This window comes from Cuculus canorus, chromosome 2 (assembly GCF_017976375.1).
Source record: "Cuculus canorus isolate bCucCan1 chromosome 2, bCucCan1.pri, whole genome shotgun sequence".
Taxonomy (NCBI): domain Eukaryota; kingdom Metazoa; phylum Chordata; class Aves; order Cuculiformes; family Cuculidae; genus Cuculus; species Cuculus canorus.
Genome location: NC_071402.1, coordinates 9,937,625 through 9,957,008, shown reverse-complemented (window position 1 = coordinate 9,957,008; position 19,384 = coordinate 9,937,625). Strand labels below are relative to the sequence as shown.

General features: G+C 37.7%; 1 protein-coding gene and 1 long non-coding RNA gene across 2 annotated transcripts in view; both read right to left on the bottom strand.

Moving 5' to 3' along the window:
- DNAAF11 (dynein axonemal assembly factor 11) overlaps window positions 1–16,117 on the bottom strand; it is a 58,258-nt gene extending 42,141 nt beyond the window's left edge. The window contains exons 1-7 of the mRNA XM_054059243.1: window positions 15,942–16,117; window positions 15,735–15,810; window positions 14,281–14,371; window positions 13,534–13,596; window positions 12,804–12,861; window positions 11,472–11,684; window positions 10,497–10,666 (exon numbers count right to left, since the gene is read on the bottom strand). Coding sequence (XP_053915218.1) covers window positions 10,497–10,666; window positions 11,472–11,684; window positions 12,804–12,861; window positions 13,534–13,596; window positions 14,281–14,320 — 544 coding nt within the window. The 5' untranslated portion in view covers window positions 14,321–14,371; window positions 15,735–15,810; window positions 15,942–16,117. The remainder of the gene's footprint in view (window positions 1–10,496; window positions 10,667–11,471; window positions 11,685–12,803; window positions 12,862–13,533; window positions 13,597–14,280; window positions 14,372–15,734; window positions 15,811–15,941) is intronic.
- LOC128851303 (uncharacterized) lies at window positions 1,023–9,174 on the bottom strand. Its single transcript, XR_008448631.1, has 3 exons — window positions 8,362–9,174; window positions 6,878–6,904; window positions 1,023–5,634 (listed from the first exon to the last, which is right to left on the bottom strand). It is a non-coding gene; the product is annotated as an uncharacterized LOC128851303 (long non-coding RNA).
- Window positions 16,118–19,384: the final 3,267 nt, after the last annotated feature.

Below are 19,384 nucleotides of genomic sequence, written 5' to 3'. Positions count from 1 at the left end.
TCTTTACCCTGTTCATTCCTGTGTCATGCCTCAATCACAAACTTGTAACAGCCCTCATTAATGACTCCAAAGCTTTGTAACAGAACACAAATTGACATAATTGTCACCAGATTGAGACGGAAACATCAGGAAAGTCCACGTGTATGCCATACTTCTTTGCTAACACAGATCTTCATTAATCTAATGGTCTAATCAAATCTAAAGGTCATCTTCCACTAACAGAAGATTCATATACAAGCTTAAATAAGGCTGTAGGAATTTTTTGAAATTACTAAGTTAATTCATTAACTCATTTACCTCTGATGTAATGCATAGAACTCCTACTAAGTTTTGTGAATAATCAAATACAAAGGAGCAGAAGAAGTTTATGTACTTTAGTTTAACTCCATAGTATTTGTCCAGGTCTTTCTGACTGGGTGAATAACAAATCCATGATAAGGATGAGGATGTTTATGCAGCTGGTTGGATTGCAGCACCTTGTGGCCCACAGCCACCCCACAGAGCCACCAGCAAGGCCTTCCACTACCCACTCATTTCATATTAAATTGCAAACCCCTTTAAATAATATTGCTATAGCTTTTTGATAGTACTATTATTTTTATGAGCTGAGACCACAGCTCATAATCAAGGTAATAGATTTCAAGAAGAAAAAAATCTTATCCTTGCTATGACTGGTATTTTAAATGCTGTGTCTATTGCAGAGAATGCCTATGTTATTTTGTTATGCTAAAACTTGGTTATTTTTCATCCCTTTTGTGGACATCCTGTATGATAGTTGTGAAGAAAGAAATACTAAATCTACAACTAATTAAATTGCAATATTATAAAGTGTGGTGGGTTGGCCTTGGCTAGCTGGCAGGTGCCTACCAATACACTCTCTCACCCTCACTCCTCAGCAGGACAGAGGCAGAAAATGCAATGAAAAGCTTGCGAATCAAAATAAGGACAGGGAGATCACACACCAGTTAACATCATAGACAAAGCAGACTTGACTCGGGGAACTGAATTTAATTTATTGCAAATGAAACAGAGTAGGTTAATGACAAATAATAAAAAATCTAAGAGCACCTTCCCTCTTCTCCTCCCTTTTTCCCAGATCAGTTTCCATCCAGACTCTTGACCTTGTATATCCTAATTTAAACCACATTGTTATAACCAGCGTATGTGAAGATCCTGGTTTGCCCAATTTAGTAAAGGGGTAGGACTACTTGTTTGAGCAGGTAACTCCTCACTTGTCATGAGCATAAAAGAGGTCTTCTTCGTATACCAGTGACTGAAAAGCTCTCAGAGCGTATTTGTTCTGCTCTTGTGAAGAACAGCTTTGTTTACTCAGTGCTTTGTTTACTCAATGTTTTTGACTCAGTGCTAATCTATTCAGGAAGTCAGAAAGCAGTGGTTTGGAGCATGCATTTACAACATGCTAGTCCTAACCTAGTGGACCTGATTTTTTTGGTAATAATGACATAGTGACAAAATGTAATGTACCATCCTTGAGTGTCTGAGTTGTGCTAAGATGTTTGGATGCTCAAAATGCGAGACTATCATTGCAATATGGATCTGCGAGTTGTGCCTTCTTGTTTCCAACTGCACGTACACCCAGTGCAAAGGCTAAGATGTATTCTCAGTGCAGTGGCTAAGAGTTTTGCCAGATCGTCTTATTGTCCTTGGAATACATAGAATTCCTGAACTCTCACACATTTTCCGAATTAATTCTGCCCCTGTACTTGACATTGATTAGGCTGCACCTTGAATACTGTGTTCAGTTCTGGGCCCCTCATTACAAAAAAGACATTGAGCATATCCAGAAAAGAGCAACAGATCTGGTGGAGGGGCTGGAGAACAAGTCTTATGAATAACAGCTGAGAGACCTGGGCTTGTTTAGTCTACAGGACAGGAGGCTGAGGGGAGACTCTATCACTGTCTACAAATATCTGGAAGGAGGTTGTAGCGAGGCTGGTGTTGGCTCTTCTCCCAAGCGACAGGTGATAGGACGAGAGGGAATGGCCTCAAACTGCACTAGTAGAGATTCAGATTGGACATTAGGAAAAGCTTCTTCACTGAAAGGGTTATTGGGCACTGGAACAGGCTGCCCAGGGACGATTCAGTCACCGTCCCTGGAGGTGTTTAGAAGATGGGTAGATTAAGTGCTTGGGGATATGATTTAGTAGTGGACAGATAAGGTTGGGCTTGATGACCTCAAAGATCATTTCCAAACTAGTGATTCTATGACTCTATTATAAACAATGTCCTTGTTGTGCTTCCCTTTTGTCAAATAAAAAAAATTCAGATGAGCCCAAATGTTTTTAGTCTTCAGCATTTTAGATTTGACACTCTCAAAAGAATTTTCTGATGCATAGAAAGTGAAAGAATGGTAGTTCATAAATCCAGCACATAAAATCATGTTTGCAGCATGGAGGCCTATGTATGAGCTGTTCTTACAATGTGCTTCATTGGTGATGTTTGCGGCCCGTACAACATTACAAAAATATACATATACAAATTTTAATCTAACTTGAAGGTACAGTGTTGCACAAATTCTCAAGAGGCTTTTGCATTCATTTATTTTCAAATTAAATACAAATTTAATATTTACAATGATTTATGTTACTGTTCTCATTATTTTCATATAGTTATTTTTATACAGTTATTTTTCACTCTTAATTATGTACTAAGAAGTTTAAGTGGTACAATCCTGAATTCTTATCATGAAGCTATATACATGACAGAGATACTATAATGAGCCACACTACAAAGAGGAGAATGGAGTTGAGAAAGAAGGAAAAGGGTCCTATCTGACATGCCTTCCCTGAAGAAATTGACTTTGCTGCTTTAATACATTACGAATTGAATATGTCTGGCAGCTGCTCCCACACAGAAGGAGCCAGAACTGAAAGCTGTTGCTGGTCCTCACCTCTCCTAGGCAGCCTTTTCCCAGCCTCACCAAAACTGGGGATCTGCGCTAGCTTTGCCACCTCTTGGTGCCCCCACTTCAGGACTGAAGGGTACAAGCACTGAAGAATGAGCTTGAAATTCAGCTGAGCACATCAAAAAATAAAACACTAGAAGACCACGTGCAACGATAAAAAATAATAGTAATGAATTGTGTCAGACAATGCACTGGGGGTTATAAATCTGTATCTTGAAATTCTTCTTTGATTCTCTTTTTTTTTTTAATAAGGTGCTATTCTAAAGAGGAGTAGGAGTTAATCACTGTGGAGAGAAACATAAAGTTCCAGTTGTTTTTGTTTGTAGATGTGTCAGTTATGCATTAATTAATAAGTGGTTTTACTTTGCTAGAATTACATTTCACAATTATCCTAGGCTTGATATTCTAGTAGACAGAAGCTGCAAGTATGAACTGCCTCTGAAAGTCTGGATTTGAACATTTAGGTTAGAAAATGTTGTCTTCAATTTTTCATCAGACAGATCCTGGCTTCAATTTTTCATCCAACAGGACTGAATATGTTATTGTGCCTCTTTTCAGAGAAACAGTATAAGGCTTGCTTTTATGCCTACAGGAATATATGGAAGGGAACTGCCAAAGCCAACTGGTCTGGTAACAGAATAGAACTTTGTTAATTCAATATTGATGAATATCACAGAAGGCAGATTTATAAGATCCTGAGATTCTTATTATATTTTTAGCCCTTGAATTCCAAATGCCAAATTGTCCCAGAACTTTCCCGTCTTGAGATCAGGACAATTCTAATTTACAGTTTATACTTATTCATAGATGGATTAGAACAATTCATTTTAGACCAGATTTTTGGAAGCTGAGTCACATTTTTGTCCACTTTTTTACAGTGAACTAACTAGTTTAGAGTGAACTCAGGTTCTTCTAGTTTTCAGCATAATAATTTCAATGACTACACGGCAATTACAGTCTTAGACTTTTCTCTCAGTATAGGTTTTCACTTACCAGATTATTTTTCTAGGACATTATTTAAACACTAAAGATCTTTATAATCCTTTTATTTAAAAAGTGCATGTAGTAAAGTACCTGCTACAAATAGCCATAAAATAGGCAAAACAAAATACTTATACATATTACACAACAATATTTACTATCAGTGTCTCCACAGTTAAAGTAAATAACCAGGATTATTTAATACTGACAAAGTTATCCAAGTGTATTAACTGCACGTAAATATAAGAATGAGTAATATAAATGCTATTGTATTATATTTGCACTATGCATCAGTTTATGAAGAAGACCATTCTGTTGTCCCCATTTATTGAAACTAAGACACCTGATCTTTGTTACATCAGATGTTGGGTCTTCATGTAAAGTCAATTTGCACTGGGCAAAAGTAAATTTCTATGCAAAACTGCTAATTTAGGTGAAATATCCCTCTTTGAGCACTTAATGCTGAGATATTGATTATTATCTTTAAAATATAACCAGCATATATTTACCCCTTGAAAGAGAAATGTACATTTTAACTTAAGTACCCTTTTCCTTGTTGTATCATTTGTTTGGATTTTTTATGCTAGAAATATAACGTCAAGCTATAGCCTGCTTGAGTTTGGCTTAGACACAGAGTTAGACTGACAGTGGTGTTTCAGTTTTCTTGAATCTTTCTTCCACCAGAACCTTTTGTTTGTGTGGTTTTGCTGCAGAATTTTCAACACCGTGTCATTATGCCTGCCAGCCTGATTGTACCCCATCAGCAGACCTAGCCCTTCCACAGGCAGCATTTCATGTCTTATTTCCCAGCTGGGGCTGTGCTGACATTGCTTTTAGCACACCAGAAGACAAAGTAGACTAAAGCAGGACTAGTTATAGAGGTATTTGGTGGGCAATAGCATCTTCACGCATTATCATTGTTTTGCTCCATGGGAAGATGAAATCCATGCTCTCCTAGCTAAACTGGCATACAGGGAGATATTTCAAGAAGCAGATTATTAAAAGCTTGGAGTCACAAGATAACAGTTTTTGGTTACCCACAGATTCTATGTGTAATTTAGTCTCTGTCGCAACAAACATCCAAGCTGAAAAATAGGGCTTAGTGTTTCCAAAGTAAAGTTAATACCTACACGTCTTGTAGTTTTGTACCTGAATCCAAGTAGTTCAGATTCATCATTGCTTCCCCACATCCTGACTCCTGGTTTTCTGAAGAGTGCTTTACTTCTGATAATATTTCTTTCTTCCTTTCATTTCTTTTTTCTTAATGCACAGCATAAAGGCCAAAACCCAGTATACACATGTGATACAGTAAAGCTTCTGAAATATGTTGCCACATGTACCTCGCCACTATCCAAATCCATTATCTTTGACAGCATGTTGTTACAAGAAATTAATATACAAAGTATTGGAAGACCAAAACCAGAATCACTGGAGATTGCAAAAGATTTTATTACCATCAATTTTCTACTAAAACACTTGTAGGACCCCATGCTTGTAGGACTTCAATGACTTAAAACTAGAGGTACAGCAATCATTTTGCATGACTGCATTCAGGTAGTCACCAAGAAGTACAGCATCAGCGACAGTTTGACCAGAATAAAAATATGACTAAAATTAATTGCATTTTGAAGGGAGAATATTAACAATTCCTGTTTTGTGGGGGTTTTTTCCACAGCAACACATAATGCTAGCCATAAGAAGGTATCCAGTAGTTTGATGCTGAAAAGCTGAGGAAAATAAATTTGAAGAAGCTGTAAAATGAAAACTGGTAATGAACTGATTTTGAAATATACAGAAGTAACTACTCTGCTTTTAAGTTTTTATGACAGGCAAGAGACAAGCTTCGTTTGAAATGAAGGAGGTCCTGTCTTGCAATAACCTGTGCCAGTCTGTATTTAGTTTACTCTTGCTAGGCAACGAGTTGCAGGTTCTCCACTCCATCCTGTAGCACCTGCTTTGGTTAATATTGATACTGGCTTTAAAAATTAGAGTCAGCTTTAAAGCTCTGGTCTTGCGGCCCTTACATAAACAGTCCCACCTGCTTTAAGAGGAAATCTAGAATCCACAACTTGGCACACTACTTGAGTAGGATGTATTTTTCGTCATAGGCTTTAGTAAGTGTGCAAAGTGATCAAATGCTTGCATGCCATTCTAAAATGTTCATCCTTTTTCTGACGACCGACTGAAAGGTTTTCTAGGTTGTGTCTGCAGCTGTGCTGCTGCTTTGAGATCTCAGAAGCTGAACTGCACTTATCCAGTGAGCAGATGAACAAGGCTGTTTTATCCATACCATAAGGAACACAAACCTGGCCACAGCTTCACTTAGTTCCTCTTTTTAATTTTGATGTTTTCAAAGAAAAGAGAGAAAGGAAATAACAAAGCCAGGACTGGCACGGCCAGCTCCAAGTACAAATAAATTACTGCTCTTGTTTCAAGGGTCCTGAGCTGCACCAAGACTGAGAAATGTTTAATAAACAGAAACTGAAGATTAAGGGCGAGGCTTGACTAAAAGAATAGAGAATTTAAGAATCTGTATTTTCCAAGTATTCTGGATTGATACATGTTGATGCAGCTTCATTTCTTCAGTGGAATGGTACCAGTTACAGCAGTACAGCACCTGGCTCTACTGTTCTGTTTAAACTTAAAGAAATGAGGACTTGCTTTGCCTGTTACTGAAAAACATGTAAACATGTTTTCTCTGTGCTGAAGCACAGCAGCTGCTTAACAGCTTACACTATTTGGCAACTGTTGTCAAACAATAAAAAAATATTTCATCCAAAATAAATGAAAAAGGAGTTTTAGACAGCAGAGTGGAGTAATTCAAAATGGAAACTGGCAAGGGTCCTACAGCTAAACCTTGTTTTAATGAAAAGTCCAGGGAACCTTTTCTGGAATGCTTGAAATCTGTTTTCACAATAGGATTCACCCCAAAATGTAAGGGATTATTACTAAACTTAAACATATACTCACCAATTATTCTTTCTTTCCAGTTATTTCCTGGGGAAAAAAAAAAAATAAAGCATACATTTTTGTGTCTCCTGATTTAAACCAGTTTATTATAATACCAGTTCTGATTTGCCAAATTTAGCTAAGCTATAGGACTACTTGTTTGAGCAGGTAACTTCTCACTTGTCATGAGCATAAAAGAGGTCTCCTCTGTATACCAGTGACTGAAAAGCTCTCAAAGCATATTCGTTTTCCTCTGTGAAGAACAGCTTAGTTTATGACTCAGTGCTAAACTATTCAGGAAGTCAGAAAGCAGTGGTTTGGAGCATGCATTTACAACACACTAGTCCTAACCTGGTGGACCTGATTTTTCTGGGGGGAATAATGACATAGTGACAAAGTGTAACATAGAACATCCTTGAGTGTCTGAGGTGTTGCGCTAAGATGCTTGGATGCTCAAAATCTGAGACTGCCATTTCCATATGGCTCTGAATGTTGTGCCTTCTTGTTTCTAATTGCAAGTACACTCAATGCAAAGTCTAAGAGGTCTGCCATATTGCCTTGTTGCCCTTGGAATATGATGAACTCCTGAATCCTCACACAGTTTCAGAAACAATGTCCTTGTCCAGCTTTACTTTTGAGACACAAAAAATTCATACAAGCCTAAATGTTTTAAGTCTTAGCAGCATTTTAGATTTGACACAATCAGAAGAATTTTCTGATGCATAGGAGGTGAAAGACTGATAATTCATAAATCCAGCACATACACACAAGCTTGCAGCATAGAGGCCTATATTTGAGCTTGCTCTGAAGTTGTGATTCAGACCTTCTAACTATGTAAGTCTTTTTCCCCAGAAAGATTTAGAAGCTATAGCTCTGTGCAAAATTTTAAAATAAGGCAATCTGGAACAGCAACATCAGCACCCTAAATCAACTCATCAGGCTGATTTAATACTTCTTTCTAGGACATCTAGTTGACTAAAGTACAAGACAAAGGCAAAGTTCTGTCCTAAACCTAATGGTCCATTGGGTTAGTGGGACCAGTTCTGTAGTCCCTGGAAGGCAGTGATGTGGCTAACTGCATGGTTAGCTGTTTTTATTTTTTCCAGTCAAAAGTAAAGACTTGGTTTGGTGGCCTGGGAGTGGACTTCAGTGCAAAGCTTGAAAGCACACCTCTGGATTTATAATAAATTACTATCCTTGGTCTGTCTCTGCCTTTTCATGTTATGCTATACTGGTTTATGGATATGGTTTATCTTCCTCTTCCACTAATTACAAATAAGTGTTATAATATTTGTTGCACTTTAAGTAAAGGCATTTTTTCAAAATAAACAGAAAGTTTCTATGAATATAGATCAATAATAGGAAAAGGCAAACCTTCAATCAATAACTTTAGAACATGCCTTCTATCTTATGACATGTAAACAACAGAAAGAATAGCTCCTTCCTCTTTTTAATAGAAAATTTCTAAATTCCTCTATTCATCACATGACACTGAAGTCACTTACCAAAACTTAGTTGATTTGAAAGAAGCGTCAAGGCTGAAGAAAGATGATACAGCAGTGTGTTGGGACAAAAGAACTGGAAAATTTAAATGCAAAATCCTGTAACTGATTGAAGGTTACATTCTGTCCCCATATGCCCGCATATTGCTCTTATTAGCATCAATAAGAGCTGTTGATGTACATCCAAGGGTGGATTTAGTCCTCTAATGTCACTCAGTAAAACATTGTGTGGTGAATATAAAGCATGTCTGTACTTACAAATTAAAATTATCAGCAACAAAATGGCAGAAAATCCTCCCAGAAAATATCTGAGAACATAACAATACCAGTAAAGGTTAGAAAAAAAAAAAGCAAGCGATGCATTTTGGACTAATAGAGGTGAAGCCTGAGTGGGGGCAGGGGAGATTATTGCAGATGAACCCTCTGAACTCTGGTAGGTGAACTGTAATTTGAAACTTCAATTTTCTTAAGCTATTGAGGCTAATCTCCTAGAAATGCAGACCTCAGCATTCCCAGACTGAGGGAAACACCCATATTGGTCTCTCAGAAAGACATGAATCTTCTGATTCTTCTCAGCGTTTCAAAACCCCTGCCCAAGCACAGTTGACAAAGTCGCTGCCCTATCTGCATATGTATTTCTTCCTTTGGGACATATCTATATAACTCAGATTTTTGCCTGCTTTGACTATCATCTGAAAATATATTTTCACAGTAAGATATAACTAACTTTAAAAATATGTTCCCTAATTTATGTTTTATTCACCAACTGAAAGCGAGTAATAATTCATTTCAGAAACAACAAATAAAAGAAATAAAAATTACCTTGTACATACTGAAATGATTAAACACATGATCAGCGCAACTGTTTGAGAAAGGACATTTCGCACTGTCCTGGATTCTAAAACAATAATCAATAATCAATAAAATAATATTCATGCATTTTCAGGAAAGAAGGTTTGTGACAGGAAGTATTTGCAAAGACTGTCTTCAGCCTGTGAGGCCAGTCTCTTCAGCTGCTTTTTAAGAGAATTCACCTACAGTGAATTGACATGGAAATCTAATTTTCATGCTCTGGGTGTCTCTCAGAAGTCTTTTTCCCCCATGACTGTAGAGACACTTTGGCCTCCATGCTCTCAGAAAATAAGCCTTTCTGAATAATTGCCTGTTTCAGTGTTTATGCCCATGCCCTTTCCTCCATTTTCCTCCAGTCCACTTTTCTCTTTTTCTGTTTAACATTGAAAATAGGAGGAAAAAAAGATCTGAGCAGGGAGGAATGAACAAATAAATACTAATTTTAAGATTCTATTAATTTTAATTAGTCATTTAAAATGTATGTTACAGGACACATGTTCTGTTCTGCAAGGAGCCTTATCAACATTTTTAATGTGAATATTTTCAGTTCACTTTAGAAATGAGAGATATCAGGATAAGAATGTAACTTACCTGCATTGCTCAAAGGCTCTTCATTTGCATTTATCATAAATGGAGAGGGGGACTGTGAAGCACAAAATGGTTTCTCAGGCTGAAGAAATTCCTTATATTTCATGAGTGAGGGTCTATTAGGTGTTGGAGTTTGCCTTTGAGGCACAGGGCTATTATATTCAGAAGAAAAGTCTAAGTCACCTACAAAAAATGCATATGTAACTGAGACTGCACAGAAGATGAGCTTTGAGACTTTGTTTTAATGGATTTTATGGGGGAAAAGTTAAGTACTTAATCATAAGGAGGTTTTCAAATTGTTAGGGGTGGGGAATTGGCAAGTTTGGTGTATGCAGGAGAAAACATAGGGAATAAAGAGAGAACCGCATAGAGCAAAACACAATGAAATTATTAAAATAGCCAGCTGGTAGCAGACAGATACAGTTATTAATGACACCAGCATAAACATCACTGGTGATGACTTTGGATTCAAATTCAGTCTAAAAATGCCTTTTTAGCAAAAAGGTCTTTGTGGACTCCTGCTGTCTCTGAATGTCAGGAGCTCAAATCACTGTGTTCAATTCTGTCGTTCATCTGTCCTTTACCTGCACAACTTGGCAGACAACCCCTGCAAAACCTGTAGGAACAAACATCCAAGTCCCACTAAATATAGACTGCAATGTTGTAGGTCGATTACTTGGCACCCAGTCAGGGCTTACCAATATCACTCCGACTGGCTTCCAGTTTACTGCATCCCTCAGGCCAAGGATCATCTACATGGCAGGAATCCATATTGCTGAGAATGGTGCTGCTGAGCCATGTACTGGAGGCACCGAGATTGAACAAGCTGGCCAAAGAGCGATGAGTTTTCTTCCTTCGCCGGAATATGCTAGAAAGAAAAAACAGGTTGTGAAGGAATAGAGTTAATTATTCTTGTCGAACAGCGACAGATCTCAAAAGTTTGCAGGAGTGACATGAAAGAATAAGGTTCTGGGTGCTGTTCCTAGCTCTGTTCTTGACTCTGGGTATATCACGATGAATGACTGCTGCACACTGCAGTAATAACAGTGGACATATTAACAGCATGGCAATACATCATGCTGTTGTGATATTGGATACTGTGATACCAAATGATCCTACAGTTATTGGGCTCTGATACTACTGTGCATGATCTCATCCTACCCATGAGTTCCACTCTACCACATCCCGTTTTGTGCCATCTGAATCGACTGTACTTCCAACTCTTGTGAACTACATTTTATATACCTTCCTAAACTGATGTTCTTCTGAAATCAAGAGGGATTTTTCCCTAAGGAAGAAGAACAGGATAGACCTTTTATATTTTTATATGTCTGTGAGTTTATGTATAAATACGTATACTTTACTCCTTTGTAGTAATACCCCAATGGTAAAAGAGCTGTAGCTCTCCATTTTCTTTATTAGACACAACCCCAATTACAGCTACAACTGTCTACCGGAGAGTTTTGGTGTAGTAAGATTAGACATGACTGAAAATCAAGTTATTTCAATCACTGCACTCTCTAAACTAAATCATTGAAGATGTTTCCATTAAGGAGCAGTGCTGATCTTATGCCAAACAAATGATAGAGAACCACACGGATACCTCCAGATAAAGTGCAGAAATGTGGAGGCAATTGCCAACATTGAGTAAAGTCTGCGTATAGTTCACTTACCGAACTAAATTCTCTTTATATATAACACTTGTCTGGGATGGCATCAGTGTTATGTTGCCCTCTTCATCAGACAGAAAACTGTCTTCTGTCAAAACATAGTAACCATTAGAAAGCAGTCGTGGGCTGCGGCGGCACGTGGAAAGGGAGCCTGTCAGAGGATTTGTGGAACAACACTCATAGGCAGGGTCATCATCCAGAAAGGCACAAGCATAACTGAAAAGCAGAAATTAAACGCTGTGATATATTGAATGTCTAGACAGAGCAAAATCATGATTTGATAATAATGAATTTACATTACCAGCTGATGGGGGCTGGTAATGACATAGATTTAAAATATGTGGAAATAACAGTATTAATTCTGGACCTGAGAGGTTTCAGCACCTAGACTGCGCCTGCATCACACTTTCCAGAGCTTCACGCTACAGGAAGGCTTCATGCCAGGTGGAGCATTTTGTGAATGCATGAAGCCAGCTTGAATTGAGAAGTGCATAGTGTGTTTCTATGTCAGTGTTTTTGGCCAAGGAGTCCTGCCAGATCTACACCTACCTGCAGCCACCAGAGTTATTTCAGTATTTTGCTTCTCTGAGTTACTCTGCATAGCACAAGCCTGACTGCCTCTGAACTAGGCAGGATTTATTTGCTTTTTATAACCTAGCCACACTTAATGAAGATTTAAGGATTTAAGAACTTTTAATTCGCGTAAAGTCTAAGAACACCATGCAGCCAGAACAGCATGGGATAAAGTCCACATATGGTGGTAACTTCATCCACATTGTGATGACTTCGTTCAGAACCAAAATACAGTTGACTTTGAGATGAAATATGGGACAGAAAAATGCAGTGTGTGTTATTTTAAATAGAAGTGAGTAGTGACAGACGTGAAAGAATCAAAGTATTCTAGACATTTGACATAGCTCAGGTAAAACTGGATTGATGGTTAGTCCTTCCTCTTCAACACCTTTGAGTTCCAAATGGCCATGCAATGACTTTCATGGAAAGAAGGAAGATACAATATTTGTTGAGTGGCTGACATGGGTTTCAGTAGCAGCTTTAATCATCCCACAAGGCGTATCACAGAGGGATACCAACATTTCATACCATGGGTTACCATGGGATAGCATAGTGGGAAAAGCTGGTGGAACAGAGGTACTTCAAAACCTTATAACTACAAAACCAGTGCTTCCAATCTCCACAGCAGTACTGCTGAACTTCCATTTAAAGTAGTCATTAAGTTGATATCAGCACTACAATTCTCGAGTGGCCCAAAAGGGATTTTAAAAAATTTCAAACAAAATAGAAATAAAATTAAACAAGTGTAATTTTCTTTAATACCTTTGAAAAATATGTCGTGAAAGGCTCTGTCTGTGTTCTCCATTAAATGCTGTTGAACCTGCAGAGAAAAAGGCCAAATAAGAAGGAGTCATTACCATGCCCACTGACAGCTCAAACAGTTGTCAGGTCTTCACTGACAGATACCTTGTACATATCAAAAATATCATAAAAAAGCTAAAATAAAAGGAAATTAAGGGAGAGATTAAAGGAGATAAAACAGATGAAAGAATGGGGGAAAGATGTAGTGTTTATAGGAAACTCATCTCAACCAGGACATCACAGAATCAGAGCCAATCACTATCAGATATTTGTACTCTGCACAGCTTAAAACCTTGAGAGAAATAATTATGAACAAAATAGCCGGAGTAATTTTAATAGTGTTCTCCCAGAACTCTGCTTTATGCCAAAAATAGTGCATGTACTGCTGATAGATACAGAGGAGAAGAGCCACCATTACCATTACAATATGTTTTTCAAATCAAAATTGCAAACATAGCACAACAAGCTTCGGGATAGCGACAGTGACAAAGATTTGACAATAATATTGTGGCAGAAGACTAAGGAAATAGGATTTGTCTGGATTACCATGGCTCAGGTCTGCGAAGTGCTGCCAGATGTTCAGCATCTGACAGAAACAATCTTATGAAATATAAGCAATAGCTATCCATAGGGAGAATTTCTATCTGTTATCACACGGAAAGATAACAGATATGATCTTTCCCTATATTACCTTGCCTCTCCTGCGTACTTAGAGCACCATGCTTACAACACTTAGTTAATGCCCACCATTCACCTACAAGAGGAGATAAGTCTATGAGACTTCTTTTATTAAAAATGTTCAGTTATGAAACAAAGAATCTTATTTATCCTCATTTAGAGCTCAGTTGTCAGTCACAGCCTGCATGTGAAGGCTGACTGAACCTTGGGACCGGAGTCACCAAAGAAGAGAAGTAAAACTTTCCGAGGTATTTTTTACAAACCAGTCCTGTACTGTACACCCATACATAATGTTTCTCTTGTATGTTGAAAAAAAAATTAACTATACCATGAGAAAATTTTGCTCTAAAAACAGCTTGTGGAGGAGAGAACTGGAAGAAATCTGGTGGACGTACAAATAGATGACGTAGCATCAGTCAGAATGCCACACAGCAAGTTGTACAAGTGAGAACAATGCCGTATTTCATAGAATGGCATGTTGTAGACCTATTTTTTCCTATACAGTTAGCTCCTAAAATAATTTCTTTTATTTGATGCAAAATCATTAGTTTTAATTGTCAAAAAATATTGTACTCAAACCCAAGAAATTAATCCAAACCCTAAAAGAAAATACAGTAAGAACTAGACAGGTGGTTTGTAAATCTGGATATAAACTAAACTCTGCAAAATCCTAAATCTTATTATTTAAACAAGATCCCCTTCACAACAGATTTTTTTTTTTTTTTTTATCAAAAGCTCAGGTGAATGTGCACAAATTTACTTGCTCTTGGTGTTGATGCAACATGTGATATTCCATACATCTTGAAAAGGATTATTTCACACAGCTTGAGATCACAGATGATACAGATTATCTGCAAAAGAGTTTTAAAAGAAACTGAATTATGCCTTATTTTGTCTTGTTTGAAAATCAGGATGTGTAAGGTATTATCATCAATATATATAATCTTGTTAGTTATAAAATAGTCTTGCTTAGACATAAGGGATTTATTCTAGGGCAAATTTGTTTGAAAAGGGATGCGGACGTATACCTCAGCATCAGTTATACCTATTACAACTCTTTAATAGTCTGAGAGTGAAACTTTCCAGTAACTGAAACCAATAATACAGTTGTATTGCATGTGATTTTCTTAGTTATGATAATACAAAGTAGCAACCACTAAAAAAGAAAACTTTTTAATAGTAGCTTTCATATGAGTAGTGCTTTCATTAGAAAGCTTTGACACATACTGATCAAAGTGGCAGAACAAGCCACAGTCCTTCCATTAATAACTTAAATTGTCTCATAAATTGTCTCATAAATTTGCAAAGTCTGTCACTGCAGGATGCATGTTTATCTGCCACCCTCTGCAGAAGTAAAAGGTAAAATGAAGTATATGTATATATTTATAATAGAAAGTGAGAGATAGGCGCAGGCAAATATATTAATGGGGAAGTGATGGCTTTCTCTCTTTTGAAGAACAATTAATAAGCAGTTATAATTTGCTTTCAAACTATTTAAAATAATTATAATATCAAGCTTCTGTAAACAGTCACAGAATGGCAGTCAATGGATTTTTTTGCCATCCCGATCATGAAAAAATGTGTCTCATGGATTAATAAAGAGGGCTCCTGAAAATCATAATTCAGTCAATGCTGGAGAATGCATGGAAACATCATGTTGTAGACAATACTGCACGGTGTTCTGCTTTCATTTAATATTCAGTCCCATATCTGGGCTATTAATAGAGTGAGAAGCTATAGTAACAACATAAGCAAGCCAAAACAAAGCATCTCAACTGCCACTGCACAATGAAGCAGTAATAGTATATCTGTAATCAACAAAAGGAGAACCAGTACAGAACTTTCAAACTATGACATGGCAAAAGGCCAACAGCTTTAAGAAATCTCACTAAAAGTGTATCTGCAGTGAATATGGCAATATTTTATGACAAGAATTCAACTAAAAGTTTAAGGCAACAACCCCCCTTGAATTTCAAAACACCCAGCAGCCCACATTGTAATTAAAAAAAAGTCACTGCCCAAACCAGTCAGGTTTAATCAACTTTCCCTCCAAAAACCAAATTAAGCTTTAAGCCAATGATGACCTCAATTGGTAGTCAGCAATCCCCGTCTATATTTCCATTCAAAATATTTACATTAGTAAGTACCAAAATATAGTGCTAACTATTAAAACAGCTGAAGCCCAGGCAACAATTTTTATTCTATTGTACCTACCAAACACAAGTGTCTGCAAAGATAGTTTTATTTTTCCACACATATCATTTTTGAAGAGCAGCCTAGCCTTCTTTCCCTGCAGGGAATGATAAAAACATTCACAAAAATACAAAACTTCCTGAAAAGCCGCACAGAAATGAATCCAAAGCTTACTTATTCCTCAGATGACAAATACATTAAGTGACAAACGTGTAAAATCTTCCAAACCTGGAAAACCGATCTCACTATTCAAACATGTATGCAAAAAACTTTCTCATCATCAACACAGAAGCCTCTGAGACGTGAAGCGGAGGATGCTCTTTCTGCAGCTGCCTGGAAGAGCTTAGCCCTGAGTCTTTGGAAAGGCAGAGCTACGAAGTTCCCTGTTTCCTTTTGAAAACAAGCGGTGCAATCAGCTGCACAGAGGCAGAATGAGGTCATGCTTCCTGTAAAGTAGCCTCACATCAGAAGCATTCATTTTGAAGAGCAAACTGAAGATTAAGATTAGCCCAATAAACGTTCTTGCAAGCTGTTGCAAAAGAGAAGATAGACTATAAATAATGCTTTTTTTCCAATGATGACACAGAGAACACAGACAACCATTTCTCATAAAGAAAGCTGACACAGATTTTTCCTTCAGCTTCACTTTTCTGCCTAACTGAGAAAACTTTAGTCTATCGAGGTATTGACATACTTGTGAGCCTGACAGGCTTTGACGTAGGAAAATGATCCAGCGACTAAAAAAAATCCATGTATAGTAACAAGACATTTCGCAAAAGCACTATTATACAAAAGATCCATTTGGTGACAGTTCAGAGTTGTTTAAGTTTCACAATCAAAAACAATATTGCAAATATTTACCATGTGATGTTAAGATAAATTTCTTTCAAAAGAGAAAGTAATAAAGCCATTCGTAAATTTATTCATTGTTTCACTCCATATGTTTCACACTAAGGTCATCATACTTTAAAGTATACAAAAACAAAAGTGAAATCCACTTAAGAAAAATAGAGCTTGAAATCAAGATGATTTGGCTGTAGAACTATTACACACAAAACTAATATAAAGCAGCTGCTTGCTACTGAAGAATTACACAGCCTTAGGGAGCAAAACTTCATTTCTAGACAAATAGATAAAATATGCTAGTAAGTATCTCCTGATGTTTGCATGTATCATTGAAAAAAAGAAAGCATAAATCTAGTAAAATATGACTGTTTTGATTTAATGATAGGATATTTTCCCTGGAGAAGGAAAAAATCTTCCACTAACAACAAAAGAATATAAAACTCTCACTTCACAGAAAAGGAAACAAAAATAGGAATTAGGCAATAAGGATGTTACAAAAGACCTTCTGCTTGGGAGCTAAACCAGAATGAACATTTTAAGGTCCCCTTTTGCTAAAATATGAAAAAGCAGGGCCATGCTTGTTCTTCACATCACTTCTTTTAATTTAGTGGAATAATGCCAATGAGGAACTTTAGCTCACTATTTCCATGGATGCATTAGCTTCACCACAGTAGGATTTCCCTGGCCACCCTCTCTCTCTACAGGCAAAGGACATAAATTCCCAATGGTCTTTAAAACTAGGTCATCTACTGAAAGAATTTGATACATGCATTGTTTTACAGCACAGGTTACTTCTTGGGAGTATTTTTAGTTTCTTTTCTTGTTCTTCTCAACAGGAAGTAGTTACTTCTGAGCTTGGGCTGCTTTTTTTGAAGAACACCAACCGGCCTTTCATGTTTGTCTACATAGTTAGAATAGGTTGTGTCTATATCATATTTAGACTCAGAGGTGTTCTACTTCTGAATTGCTACCATTCATATCTGAAACCCACCATTCCACAAGCTTCTGATGCATAAACTTTATGCATTGATGACTATTTTATAAGTATGTGCCAGCCTATAGTTTATATACATACATGCATATCTTTATATACAGCTCAAATCCCATCTCAGCCATCAGATTTCAAATTCTAGGAAGTGAACACAAGTGCAGTAATTTTATGTGTGTTGCATACACTACAAGTTCAACCTTCAAAAGGAAGGAAATGAGAAATTACGATACTAAATACCACATAGCTTTCTACTCTTCTCCCAGGCTTACTCTGCATTCCATAGCACTACAAATAAAGAGAAAACATATGGCAAAAAAACATTGTGCTGAGTCTGGCAGTCGAAGAAAGGTGAGGCTGGGATAGCTTCATGCCTGAGGTTCCACTATAGGTAAAAGCCCATGATATTTTTAAAAATATCTTAGTATCATCAAACAGGAAGACTTACACAAGATGGTTCCCAGTTAATGATTATCTTTTGTAAGTTTTGTGCTATCAGAACATGTGCTTCTACCTAAAGTTTGTTCAGCTGTATGGTTTTCTACAGATAAGAGAGATTAGGCTTTTGGAAATAATAGTGCAATTTATTAACATGACTTTTAAATGGGGAACTGGAAACTTAATTAAATTAGAAAGTTCCAAGCCAGCATTTTGTATGCACTGAGCCAATAATTTAGAGGAGAATGGGAGGAGTTCATAGAATCATAAAATAGTAGAATGCCTTGAGTTGGAAGGAACCAATAAGTGAAATCTGTAGATAATTTTTGGGGTGACCACCACCAGGCACCCCTAAAGACCCTTGGAGCATGCACAGAAGGTGCAAAGAATGACCTCGTATTTATTATAATTACATGTAAATATATGATTATGTGCATGATGAATAATGCATGACTTTGTGTAACTGTGTATAAGTTAATGTGACAAACCCTTTCAGGTGTGCTTGATTTGAGGAAAACCTCCAAGCACCCAGGATTTGCACAAACCTGAAATAAAATAATGTCTCTCTCGGTGAGGAGATGTATTGGCTTACTGCACACCAGGCAGTGGATCAATATTTTGGAGGACAACCCAGCATCGAGCCTAAGCATGTATACCCAGTAGGTGCAAGCACACAGAGCCCATGTGTATATATACATACATACCTACCATATATATACACGCATACATACATAGCTGGTAACACAGATAACAAAGACAGTCATAGAGCATTCACACAGAAAGCATTCTTCTCACATCTTGTTGAACAGGATGGAGGTCCACTAGTGAGAATATACAGATATATACACATTAGTACAAGCTGGACCCCTCCAGCAGCGGGGCTCAGACTCTCAATCTGCCCAGTAGCTGCCCCTAGATCCCAATCCCTCCAGTTGCTGATACCCGGCTGCACGAGCACTTAGGGCCACAGCTCTACTCCAGTAGCTGGTACAGAACATCACACATACAGCTGGTTGGGATTCTCTTGGTCCTCAGCATCCCACTCCCTATAGCATTGCCTTTAGAGACCCCTCTGGCCATAAAGTGTCCCATGACCCCAGGCAGCAACCCTCCTTAGTCCCAAAGGTGCTCAGGGTGTTGACTCATCTGGGTTGGTTTCTCTGCGTATTGGGGCTGAGGCTCCTATGGGACAGCCCTGGGAGGGGCCCAGACAAGGTGTCACCACCTCTGAGTCATTAGTTTGGATTCCTACCTGCCTTTGTGCCACTGTGCTCCTCTGAGCACAGGTCTTTGACAGGTCTTTGATAGCTCCTGGAACGGACCTCGGAGCAGCTGGGGCAGGGTATTATTTGGGCCCCCCATCCTGCAGTTGTCTCTCTGCACTCCTCTGTGGGTGTGC